The sequence below is a fragment of the Branchiostoma floridae genome, chromosome 9 (assembly GCF_000003815.2).
Source record: "Branchiostoma floridae strain S238N-H82 chromosome 9, Bfl_VNyyK, whole genome shotgun sequence".
In the NCBI taxonomy this organism is placed as follows: Eukaryota; Metazoa; Chordata; class Leptocardii; order Amphioxiformes; family Branchiostomatidae; genus Branchiostoma; species Branchiostoma floridae.
In genome coordinates, this window is record NC_049987.1 from 22,012,280 (window position 1) to 22,025,987 (window position 13,708).

Below are 13,708 nucleotides of genomic sequence, written 5' to 3' on the forward strand. Positions count from 1 at the left end.
GAAGAACGCAGCGCCGGACACATGGACACTTGGCTGTGCGCTGGCGGACAACTGTTCTACTGTTCTACAACTAGTATATACGCTACAAGCAAAGGTTTCGGTCGGGATATACTCTCAAAGCAGAGGTTCGGATCCGGCTGTGGAAAAGTATAGAATATGTCTACTCTAGTCTATTACATAGAAAGCGTCCCCTGGTTTATGTTTTAGACCACATGTGCCCAACTACAACATTATTCATACTCATAGGTGTTTATGGATGGGTCTGATTGTAGCAAATTATACCACACGTGCTAATGAAGCGGTAGCTGTCATCGGTGTGTTCATCTTATTTATGAGTTATTTAATTATCTTACACGCTACATTCTTGGGGGTGCGTCGCGTAAAATTTATACAGATGAAGTTTAACGAATAGTGGTGTCAATACTTACAACTCGAGAGCTTCAATTTAGACATGACTACAAGTTCCGTTAACTTTTTCATGAGAAAACAGTCGTTTTAAAAAGCGCGGCCCCGTTTTCGGACTGTGTATATTGTTTTAATTAGCCTAGAATAAACATTTCAACACTTACAGCTTGGCTAGTAAAGTAAAATTACCTGAGTTTGTCAAATAATCCGTATGTACTTTTCCGATGTCTATTGCATTGACTCTATACTTTACGTTGAAAAGTTACGCATTCCTTTTCGTGAACTGCGTGAGTTTGTTGGTATAATAATATAAGATTTTCACACATCCAACGCAACACAATATCTACCCATCTTAGCGCGAAAATCACAAGTTTTCAGAGTTTTACTTACGTATCCTTGTATGTCGCACTCGTGAATTTGTTCCTATAATATTTGAAGATCTTCACACATACAATACAATATGTACTTTAATATCTAACTAAGCGCAGGAGGAATATCACAATAGAGTTACTCACGTATCCCTGTTCGTCGTTCTCGTTGTTGGTGAGCTTGAGTTTGTCGAACGAGACAGTCTGGCGCATCCAGGCCTCTCCGGAGGCCGGCGAATCGGGGTGCACGTACACCCTGGGCGGGGGAGGGGCGTCCGCGGAGCCGGCACACATCCACTTGGAGCTGTGGTAGACGTAGCGGTACCGCTTGTTGTCCACGGGCACGATATCCATGATGACGATGTACTGAGCTTTGGGGTCCAGCCCGGTCACTTTGGTACGGATGGCAGGGAACATGCGTCTGGGGGAAAAGTACAAACAACGTATGGTCAGACAATATGTTTGGATTATGCTTCCCATACATGACTCAAACTTTCCTTCAGATGTGTTATAATAATAGAGGGCGAAACGTAAAGTCGTCACTTTGGTACGGATGGCAGGGAACGTGCGTCTAGGAGAAAGATTACAAACAACGTACGGTCAGATAAATTTGACATTGCGCGATTTCCCTACATTAAAGGTGTTCTACAATGTAGATGGCGGAAAGCGACGTAAAATCGTCATTTTGGTACGGATATACGTCTGGGAAAGACACAGGGCATGGACTTGAAGAGCGGCCCTAACTTGAAGTCAGACTTTCAACCTTGATCGAGGAACTCTACTCTACAAACTACAGACTACAGTAGCATAGGCTAAGAATTTTGGTAACGTTATGCAATCCCTACATGGCTGAATTGAAGTTTCAATGGTGGTGAACGACATATTTCGATTGCATTCGAAGTTTGTTTTGTGGGGCTTTTGTGGCCTTTTCCTGTGTTTCTACCCTCTGGACTGATGCATTTCCTTTTTTTCTGTTCCTACATCCTCTGACGTGCGTAGATTTCAGGTTTGAAAATCATAAAGACAAGGAAGCATACTTTTCAGCCGTAACGGTAAGTGTATTCAGGAACGTCTATCAAAAGTTCCTGCTTGAGAGTAAAACATCGACTTTGTAACGAAAATGTTTGGATAACCACAAAAAAAGCGGACGAAACAAATTTTCTGGATCACACGCAGTAGCTAATAAAAAGGAGAAAGTTATATATACGGTGACTTTATTTATCTGTTGAAGTGTGCGAAATTAGATGACCGAGAATTATGTGACGACGTGCAAGTACGGCCATCCGACATCCGATACTGTCAACAAGTGCGGCGTTGAATATCAGAAATATGACGAGACAAATTCAACAGCGAGTTTGGGCAACATTTTCCGTCCTACCGTTTGCTAATATCGCCTTCAACGTTGTCAAAGTTTTGCTTGAAATGTTCTCCAAGAAATAGGGAATTATGGCAAAGATTTTTACACAAATGTGAAGACAATGAATGCGCGAGGAATGTAGCGCTGAAACCTATCCTGTCTCATTCTCAATGTCAAATTTTACTGCGGGTCAAATCCATGCGACAACGCCGCAGTCAGCTCGGCTTGGGTCAGCCGGCGGCATAGTTGGAACTAGATACGGCCGTCTGAGAGCTATATTTTATCATATCCGTGCGGAAAGGCGCGGAAAAAATCACACGAAACCTTGACATTGAAACGGAGACAATGGTGCCGATAATTTGTTCGTAAACTTGTAGACAAACAGAAGGGTTCCAGCGCACAAGTTGCACTTTGCAGCACTTTGCAAAAACCCTCGTTTGACACTTTATAACGGTTAAAATGTACAAGCTGACTTTTTATGAGTAGTTTTTGAGCTTGTTTGGAGAATATCATTTTGTGGGCCTGAAATAACGCTGTAATAGATATTTAGTACGGTATAAAATGCAGGAACATCGTCAAACTCAAAGCAAGGCGGGGGCATAATATTTCCAGTCTCCTAACAACTGGCTGGGAGCAGAGGAAATACTAGGAGTTAGTGAGAAGAGGTTGTTAGAAAAGGCAGTGAGTCTTCTAAAACTTCTTCAAGGTATCCTCAAACATTCTAAGACGTTTTGAGCTTTCTTACCTGCCAGCCTTGGTGATGATCATCTCAGTGCCGATGTCGTGAAACCGCGACCACAAGTCCTTCCCTTGCAGTTCCACACGCACCTGGTCCGGCCCGTCCGGCTGGGGCAGCGGGTAGGCCAGCCGGCTCTGCAGGGCCTGGATCGAGCCCAGCGCCGAGGAGCTCTGCTCGGGTGCACGGTCCTCCTGTCTACCGTCTGCGGGCGGCGAAAAGCCATGTTGGTCAACGAATTATGTTGTGTACATGAAACCACAAATCCAGGCAAACAAAACCAAATGAGGCAAAACTAGTTTTACGAAATTATGGAATGAAATGAAATATATATATCGACCCAGATATCTGACAGAAAAAATACTACTGGGCTAGTTGTCACGGTAGAGACACACGACATGTCAAGTTAGTATATACACGTACCCCTTCTCTTTTCAAGTACACATTATGAAAATGATAGTAGACAATGGCTGTATCTCAAAGTTTTGGAACATACTCTTGCGATCGTTGAACATGCAAAAAATAAACGAAATCGTTCAACAAATGATTATAACGGAAGATTATAGACCATACTGGAACGGAGACGACTAAAGAAGAATCTTGTAGTATTATAAATATTTGCCAAGAAGAGTCAGTGAAGTAGAAAATTGCTTACCGGATGTGCTGAAGTTTTCCAGCACGGTGTCCTCCGAGGCATCCTCCCGGGAGCTGTGGAACTGTGCCGTCCGCTGTTTCTTCACTCGGGGCCCGAGCAACGCCTCGACAGAAAAGGCGTGAGCTCTCGAGCTCAGCGTAACGGGAGCGCTTTTCCTCTTCTCCGCCATGCCACACAACTTCACAAGTCTTGTCTGTAACGGGGAACGGTCTGGCTGAACAGATGTCACTGGTTTGTGGAGTAGACAGACCCGCTCTAAATCACGACACGGGGCTGACTGACTGAGCAGCGCTGAAAACGCCTCTAAATAAAATAATCTGAGGTGATTAGAATCCTGTCATACCGACTGTCAGCACGGTGCGCTCTCAGCCAATCAGAGCGGCGCAGCGGTAAGTCGATACCGCCCCCCGCCCATCCACCACGTGTGGCCTTGTGGGGAGGGGACTAATCTCGCTTTTCCAGGAATCCAAGCAGATGTTGTGGGAAAATATCGCATTTTTTTAGGCTGTTCTCTTGTCCTCTTTTATCTCTTGCAGACAAATCAACGGCGCTACTCTCCAAGCAGAGGTTGGATATCCAATATGATTTGCCCTGTTTTCTGTCGACATAGTGGAGTACTGTCAAGGGCATAGCATCCAGAGCCAAGTTGGGCTAGAAACTGTCACGGCATCTGCCAAAATCTGCTTTAGAAACGCCAAGATCTCTCATTCTAACACCTGCTTGATTGACTACGATTCTAGGTTCAAGAATTTGTGACAAAGTCGCCGAAAATCAATCCACACTCGCCGCAATCGCAGAATCGACGGAAATTTGGCAGACCACGACGCAAGATAGCAGCATTTTACTTTGGCGAAACACCGGAAATTTGACAAACAAATTTTCAGACTCAGAGTACAAGATATCACAGTGTACTGATAGAAACGAAACTATTGTGACATAGAATTTCAGCCACCCGTTCACCTTTTATAACGTAACTCTATTAGACATGACATTGTGTCATTGATGATTGAATGATTGAAAATCTAGTATAGGATATTCTCGTGTCCTTTAATCAAAGCGATGTCGACTGTTATACTGTCGTCAGTGTAAAGTGGGTCTTCATTGATATATGAGGTGCAGGGCTTTTGGCATGGAATTTAAAATACTAGTACGGACATTTTAAACCCCCAATGTCCTAATTTCCAGGCCGTCACGTAACCGACCATCTGACATGTCAATTACGCTTTGACCAATGAGAACCGCGGACAGATATGTGATGAGAGGAGGGAGGGGGGCGTCAGTCCGGAGATGACAGACTCATCACTCAAAGCTCGTCACTCAAACCTCACACTTCCGCCTTCCCGATAAATGCCGACAGACAGAAGGGAGTGAGTGACAAGGTGCTGATATTCGCGCTTTTTCACCCGGCAACGTGAAAATCAGGAAGTGGACGACATTGGTGAAGATTATAGAAAGTTTGTTTGCAAATTCATGCCTGTAGGCAAATTGCAAGTACATGGTAGAAACAAGATAGAGAATATGCATGTAACAATGAACTGTGATAAATATTCTTATATATATACACAGACAGAGATTACTCGAATACTATATCTATATAGGTTGGGTTTGACTTTTTTGGAAGCAGAGGAAGACAAAGAGTCCCACTTTTTCTACAGTTTGTGGGTTTTGTGATTTTCCGCCTTCCCGATAAATGCCGACAGACAGAAGGGAGTGAGTGACAAGGTGCTGATGTTCGCGCTTTTTCACCCGGCAACGTGAAAATCAGGAAGTGGACGACATTGGCGGAGATTATAGCACGAGTATTCGAGTAGAATAATGTTTGTCACTTGTATATCTCCCATATTTATTCCATTTACGAGGGGCCCTAAAAAAGTTTATGCGACTTGTTTTATAACAGGGTCATTTTTTCATCGATTGAGTTGAAATTTGGCACAAAGGTACAAGAATATATCCTCTTGGGATTGAGATATCTCAATTCGTTATAAAACAAGTCGCATTACTTTTTGAAGGCCCCTCGTACTTGTAATAAGCCTTCGGGCATGGACTTGAAAATAAACTTCTATTGTAGATGCTCACAGCAAGGCGACTTTTGGTAGTATCATGTTTAGAACCTACGTCACTTTTCCAAACTGGGGCCCGGTCGGGCAGCTTTCGGGAACGAAAAGTATACTATAAAAGACACCGAGCTACACAAGACGTAAAAGAGAATAGTTGTAGGCAATATCTGTGTGTATATTTTTACGTATACCAAGGAGGTTAAAGTCCTTTTTTAACCTCCTTGCGTATACAGTTCTATTTTTCGTCGTTTCCGCAAACAGCCCATCCGGGCCCCGGTTTGGAAATGTGATTTTGCCTCAGTGTTCAACTTCAAGCAAAAGTCCGCCGCAGAGTCCGCCGTATGTCTACACTCCGACTACAGACGACAACGTGCTGTAAAGTGCGAATGGTCTACTCTCCAAGCAGAGGTTGAGTCGCGTAGATATAGTACTAGTAGTCGTCGGAAAAATTACACTCAGTCGAGGAGCGCCGGCGTAATTTTTCCGACTGGTACTATATCTACGCGAACCAACCTCTGCTTGGAGAGTGCGAATGGTCACGATTTTTCACTCAACGCTGTTCGGAAGTGGACGACATCGGTGGAGATGATAGACGCTATCACAGACTGTTGATAACGACAAGAGAAATTTATTTTTAGATGTGTTCTTGCAGGGTTTCGTCAAGGAGGTTCTACCAGGGAGCTTTTCTCATCATAGCATCTACATACGGGAGTGACAAAGTGTCAATGTTTGCGGTTTTTCACTGAACAGTGCGAAAATAAGGAGGAGAACGACATTACAGTAGATTGTAGACGCTATCACAGCATGACCTTGTTGATAACAGCAAGAGAAATGTATTTTTAGTTGTATTCTAATGAAGTTCTCCCCCTTTGAGTACCGTATTGACAGACGGGAGTGACAAAAAGTCGATGTTCGCGCTTTTTCACTCAATGCCGCTAAAATAAGGAGGTGGATGACATTGCAGCAGATTATAGACTATATCACAGCATGGGGGGTTTAAATCTCATTGATGGTAGCGACAGAAATGTACTTTTTGGTTGTACGGAAGCGGGAGTGACAAGTTGCGGATGTTCTTGCTTTTATTTGACAATACTCATTAATTTTGACAGTTATGAAAGTGAATATCTCTCCTTATAAAGAAAGTAAAAACGCCAATCTGAAGTTCAAAACTTTGAGTCAAAATTAGCCTGTTATCAAATAAAAATGCTTAAAAAATGTCAAGATCTCCCGTTCTATTAAACATCTATTTGATTACCTACTAGGTCCAAGAGTTTGACAGGTATGAAAATGAAAAAATCTTCTTATAAAAAGGGGGAAAACGCCAGTCTGGAGTTGACAAATTAAAGTTGAAATCAGATTGTTGTCAACTAAAAGTACTTGACAGGCGAGTGTAAGTTTAGTCAGGAAGCAATATGGTGTTACAACAGGAACAACAAGTCAACCCGCTGTGTTAGCTGACTAATCTGTAAACAAAACAACAAACAACAGAAACAACAACAACAGAAAGGAAGGCACCATCTTGCCATGTCTTTACAAGCCGGGTCATGATGGAAAGCCGCAGTGGCCGAAATTTTTAGTTAAAAAAAACACGGAGTGAACACACACACACATCCGCTTAGTGTACCAAGTGCTCACAACAGTGGATGACGTTCTTCTGTATTATAAACTCTTTTTTTATCAGAAGCTACTACTACCGGAGCGTACTAAGCAGAATTAGTAGGCTCCGGCGCGTTTTGGACGTCTTTTTAGGCGTTATCATCAGACTGTTTTAGTTTTGTCAGGCTTTTTGTCAGTTTTGTCCGCCAACCCAAAATAAAAACTTGCATATTAGAAAGTCGGATAAACTTTACCTACTGAAACACGCGTGCGTCAGAACAACTTGGCCGGCGCGTAACACCTGCTTTAACATAAAGTAGTGCTGTACTAGTACTGCACTAGTCTCTACCAGCCTGACTACTCGGGCGATCACAGAGAGAACAAAAAATGCACAAGAGGGGGAATGACTCCCCTGGCCAATTTGCCGATTTTTGCCGAATTCTACGATTCCCGGACCTCCATAGGAAGGCCTGGTTGAGGCTACTAACAAGTACTAATGCCATGAATGTTCCATAGCTAACGTCCTTCCGTAACAGTGATAGCCCAGTCGGGGTGATGTTCTCTTTCCCGTAAAGTCCTGACAGCTGTATGTTCTCTGCTTCGCGGCATGTCAGACATTTCGTTAGAGCTATCTCTGAGCTCCGCGAATCGGGCATGGTTTATTGTTCATTTCTGTCCGCCCAAATCCACTTACAGTGGCAATGCACTCGTAAGCACAGCCAGAATGGTCTCATTCAGTTACAATAACAGTAAAGTAGCGACACTTAGACCTGAAAATCCCTAAAAACCGTAGTAATACTCCTAAGCCCGTCGCTTATGAGGTAGAATTACGCTTTGCGTTATTGAAACTTTAAGGGCATGTTTTAGTGATTTTTCTCAGTAAAGTGCGGAAATCTTGCGGAAACTGAGTGGTCTTTTTCCAAATAGTCAACATATACTGGAAGTTCAAATTTCGCTTGTTTCGATCTTTTCAATGGTCTATTATGTACTCTTAACATGATACCGTGTACTATACGCCAAACGGGTGGTAATGCTTTACATTACTAGTAAATACAATACTGTTTACTATAGTAGTGATCAATTCTAGTTAATCTTCGTCATTTGTTATAGCACTACCATGACATATTTGTGTGTGTGCGTGTAACTGTGTTTGTGCTTATGTGTTTGTGCGCACGTGTGCTTAAACGTGTCTATAAAAGACGTGTGCGTGCGTATGCGTGTACATGCGTATATGTGCGTGCGCGCGTGAATGTGTGCGTGTGTGCGTGCGTGTGTCAGTGTGTGTGTGTCTGTGTGTGCATGACACGAAATTGTAGCTTCCATGGCAGACTACGTGTCTTTTTTCGCCATTGCTAATCACTTTTCTGATTCTTTTTCTGACAACCGTTTGGAGTTTTCTACCGGGTGAATTCTGAGTGCGTATTTTCTAACCTCCTCTGTGTGAAGGGCACCTTTCAGTGAGTTTTAGTCGGCCGGAAATCTAACGAAGACCAGGTAGCGCTTTTCGACTTAGTGCGTGTGTCCCGCCAAATTGAAGTTTAAAAGTCGCTAAAGTGCGAATTTACAAGGACCGCGACTCCAAGTCAAAACACGACTGAAAGACAAAGCGACTTTAAGAAATGTAAAGCGTGTTTTAAGGAAGTTAAATCACCGGGGCGGCTCAACTTGGCCCCGAGCCACCAAGGGGAGGGATTTGGTGACAGGAGCGTCCAATTACGCCTCTTGCTAAAGCCCGGATAGTTAGCCGATGATAACCCGTCCTAATTGAATAATAACCTGGAGAAATGCCGGATTAATTGACCCCTGCGCGGCGGGGAGTAAGCCGCCCGGCCCCGCGGGAGGGCGGGGGTTTGAGCGGTGGCTGTAGTCGCCTAGTCTCCACCAGACTCCGAGTCGCTGGAAAAATCGTAGGAATGGTACAAACAGAGGAGTATGCCGGCCAGAGGAATATAGCCGGCTAGGCAACAGTAACGCGACCGAGGGATGTAAGAACAACAACGCGCCTATACAATATAATCTCCAACCAAGGAGGTTTATTTTAATCTCCTTGCTCCGACAAAAAAAGCGAGCTGTTCCCTGGCCGGTTATATTCCTCTCTATTTGTTCCATTTCTACGATTTTCCAGCGATCCGGAGTCTGGTAGAGACTAGTAGTCGCCAAGCAGATGTGTCAGCTGGATGACAAAAGTGAAGGATTTGGCCAAATAGCGACAAATAAGTTGGTATGGGAGTCTGGGCGATACGCCACTGATCTCTGAGCAAATGTAGAAGAGTAGAAAGGCAATAAAACCGTTACGTTTCTCAATCTCCCGTTTCCCGAAGCACTGCCTTTCCTACGTAGATATACGAATGAGACCTTGATGTATGCTTTTATTTTTCGTTCGTGCAAACAACCCGGCTGGAAAATTAGTAGAAATTTGCCAAAATTATAGTAGAAATTTGCCAAAAATTACAGTAGAAATTTGCCAAAATTATAGTAGAAATTTGCCAAAATGGGAAAAATTTGTTTATTAATCAGTGAATGTCCATGTGTCAGTTTTCTCCTCGATTTGACCAATTTCTGTTATTTTCTCTTTCAAAATATCATACAACTGGTGGTATCCTTTTTTTAATTGGTAAATAATTAACTCGGAAGAGTTGGCCGGTTAGTAAATTAAAAGGTCCATCTGGGTTTGACAACTTTGTGTTGTTTTTCCATCACTGTCATGTGGAGATACGCACGAGCCCGACAACGTTTCGCACATTCCTCCGAACCGCCCCCTGCCAACCCCCGTGCAGCCCCCCGTGCAGCCCCCTGCTGGTCTCTACCAGACTCCCGCCTGGCCTAATAGCAATAGGGGTACTTTGGCCAAGTTTGATAGGACTAAAATCCTAGTAGACCGTCGCAAACTGTACTCCTCGGCCATCTAACTCGTCTGGCGTGTTTTTGTCTCATTTGGCAATTTCTACTATTTTCCCAGCAACCTGTGGAGCCTGGTAGAGGCTACATCCTGCTAGTATCTACCAGACTCCCGCCTGGCCGAATAGTAACAGGGGACTTTGGCCAAGCTTAGTAGGAATAAAAGTCTAGTAAGTGTAGTAGTGAACTTCCCGGTCAACGGATAGCTGGATAGACTGCAAAAGAATGAACTAAATCCCATAGCAACTTATTTCTCCCTATTTGATAGCCAAATTCTTCTCTTCTTCCATCCAGCTGACACGTCTGCTTGGCCAATTGGAGACTAGCCCCCTGCTAGCGGGCGGGGTGAATCGCCCCACGCTGCTCTTGAGCGAGCCCGACGCACCTTGCTCGAGCATTAATGCGTGGTGGGAACGGCGTTACCGACAAAGGGAACAAAATAAACTTTATGTATTTAGACAGAATGACGCTGTATTACAAAACAGATGTGTGGTTAGGACTTGTTTTGTGAATCTTTTGCAACCCTTTTTAGTCTCTACCATAAAATCTATACGGGAGAATACATTGTGTGGCAGTTCTAAAGGGAAAACGTCCCTTCCCGTGGAATGGCTCTACTGGCTAATTCTACTGTCCACTCGAGCTTCTACCAGGCTTCTAATGTCGCTGGAAAAATAGTAGAAATTGGCCAAATGGACAGCTAACATGCCAGAGAAGTTTATAGCACGAAAGTACAGTTGGTGACCGTGTATGCAATGTTATCTGTCTATTTCGCTAGTTCTACTGTTTTTCCAGCGGCATGTGGAGCCTGGTAAAGGCTATATATCCGTTCCGTACCCCCACAGGAAGGCCTGGTGGAGGCAGTGTGGGAACGACTTTGCCGACAAAGGGGAACAAAATATACTTTATGCATACAAAATGGTGCTATAAACCGATGACCGTCTATAAACTGCTACTCGCTTTAGAAAAGGAAAACAAAACAAAACATGAATAACCTAAAACAATTTACCTGTGACTTGGCGAATTCACACGGGCCACTTTTGGGGCTAAATAAACATGTAGTGGAAATTTGTCCAAATTTTGCTAATAATCTTTGTCCGATTAGGAAAGGATCCTCAAGTTTAATTAAGGATAGTTTAACCTATTTTTGGTCTATTTTTTGCCGTCTCTATAATTTTTCTTCTAATATGATTGTTCGTCGTATCGTTTGCACGTGGACTCTAGCATATAGTCTATTCAACAAGTATTCTAATCCAATCTTATCGTCTTTTTCAATCGATGATCACCGCTGAAAGAAGAAGAGAAAGAAACCTTTATTGGCGCCAATTGTCTCGTTCTCAGACACAAAACGCGACAACCTGTCTGTAGATGACACAGACATGTCAGGCCCTTCACAGGTACGACGTGTTGAAATCCTCACAAAACGCCCATAATCGTCGAATAATTGACCTGAATGTCAAACTAATTGACACACGTGCAGGAAATGTCGCACTAACACGAAAAAACTCTTGTATAAACAGAGACAGACGTCTTTTTGCCAGCTTGCCCGTGACAGTTAGTCTTCAAGCAGATGTGTCAGCTGGAGGCCAACAAAGACAATTTTGGCCAAGTAGGGACAAATAAGTTTCCATGGGATGTCAGTCAGTCTTTTGCAGTCTACCCAGCTATCACCGCTGGACGGCCAGTTCACTCCTAGGCCGATTACTAGACATTTATTCCTAACTTGGCCAACTAACTTGGCCTATTCGGGCCAGGCCCGAGTCTGGTAGAGGCTAGTGACAGTGACGGTTTGACGTAACACAGACCGGGTGTTGAAGTCCTCAAAAAACGCCCATAATCGTCGAATAATCGACCTGAATGTCAAACTAATTGGCACAGGTACAGGAAATGTCGCACTAACACGAAAAACTCTTGTATAAACAGAGACAGGCGACGTTGCCAGCTTGCCCGTGACAGTCACGGACGGTGTAATCAAGGAGATTTTGTTTGACAGACCAACAGCTATCGTCTGTTTTGATATTACGCTCTAGCTACATAAGGCGTGTGTCAGGGCGTGGCTGTCATAGCAACGGTTGGGCGTACATCTAAACGGTCCAAACGGCTATTTACACTTTTCAAATTTGATCCAGATTTTCGGGAAGTTGTTTGGGATAAAAGAGAGAAAACCTCCCCCGATGAAATAGACTTTCCTCTCGTTGTAAATAAACGCCCCCAAACATCCAATCCAACTTGCCGAAAGAAAAACACAAATTCCCCCTAATAAAAAAATCTAAATCTCTTGTATAAACAGAGGCAGACGACGTTGTCAGCTTGCCTGTGACAGACGGTTTGACGTAACGCAGACCGGGTGCTGATGTCATCACGATACGCCCATGATTATCGAATAATGATTGATAATGATCGATGACTGACCTGACTGCCGAGCTAGTTGGCAAAGCTACGAAAGATTTTCTACTGGTAATGTGGTATGTGAAAGTGTTACATAAACAAAACTATCCAACTGGTTGCAGCTTGCACGTGGACCGTTATAATATAGGACCTCAGAAGTTCTTATTCTATCTTATATTTATATCTATATTTCCACTTTTTCACGACTAGCTAGCTTCCTTTTTATTTTCTGATTGTATTTTACGATCAGTACTTTTGTAGCCCCACTGATCTACTTTTCTTGTGCGGAGACTTTTCTAATGTGTAGATGGTCTTTGAAATGTTTTTTTTTAAATGTTTTTATTAGGGGAAATTTGTGTTTTTCTTTCGGCAACTTGGATTGGATGGTTGGGGGCGTTCGTTTACAACGAGGGAAATTTATTTCATTGGCGAGGGTGTCTCTCTTTTATCCCGGCCAACTTTCCGAAACTCTGGATCAAATTTGAAAAGTGTAAATAGCCGTTTGGGCCGTTTAGATGTGCGCTCAACCGTTGCTATGACAGCCACGCCCTGACACCCGCTCTTGAGGGCGTAATTATGTCAAAGCAGATGTTAGGAAGGCGATTTCTTTTCGGTCCGTTTTGGTATTTCCAAGGACTTTCATCACTTGACAAGCTTTATTGAAATGACAAAAAAGGTACAGTGACTTTTGGATGGTCAACTACTAGTATAAACATACAAAGAAAGGGAATACAGAATGGAACTTAAAATTCTACAAATTGAACAAAATACGATAATAAAATTCTACAAATTTATCAATATAGGATAATAAGGAACCTCCATACAATAAGGTGTCAATATATTTCCTAATTACACAGCAATCTTTTATGTATTTGGCCTTACGTCAAATCGTCACTCAATCACTGTCACGGGCAAGCTGGCAAAGACGTCTGTCCCTGTTTATACAAGAGTTTTTCGTGTTAGTGCGACATTTCCTGAACCTGTGTCAATTAGTTTGACATTCAGGTCAATTATTCGGCGATTATGGGCGTTTTGTGAGGACTTCAACACGTCGGACCTGTGAAGGGGCTGACATGTCTGTGTCATCTACCAACAGATTGTCGCGTTTTGTGTCTGAGAACGAGACAATTGTCGCTGATAAAGCTTTCTTTCTCTTCTTCTTTCAGCGGTGATGACCGATTAAAATAGACAATATGATTGGATTAGAATACATGTTGAATAGACCCTTTGTTAGAATCGACGCAGAAATGA

At 43.2% G+C, this 13,708-nt stretch overlaps 1 protein-coding gene across 1 annotated transcript in view; it reads right to left on the reverse strand.

Moving 5' to 3' along the window:
• Positions 1-3,693, reverse strand: part of LOC118422545 (T-box transcription factor TBX15-like) — a 12,950-nt gene extending 9,257 nt beyond the window's left edge. Inside the window, exons 1-3 of the mRNA XM_035830177.1 lie at positions 3,522-3,693; positions 2,876-3,071; positions 921-1,194 (exon numbers count right to left, since the gene is read on the reverse strand). Coding sequence (XP_035686070.1) covers positions 921-1,194; positions 2,876-3,071; positions 3,522-3,690 — 639 coding nt within the window. The 5' untranslated portion in view covers positions 3,691-3,693. The remainder of the gene's footprint in view (positions 1-920; positions 1,195-2,875; positions 3,072-3,521) is intronic.
• Between the last annotated feature and the right edge of the window lie 10,015 nt (positions 3,694-13,708).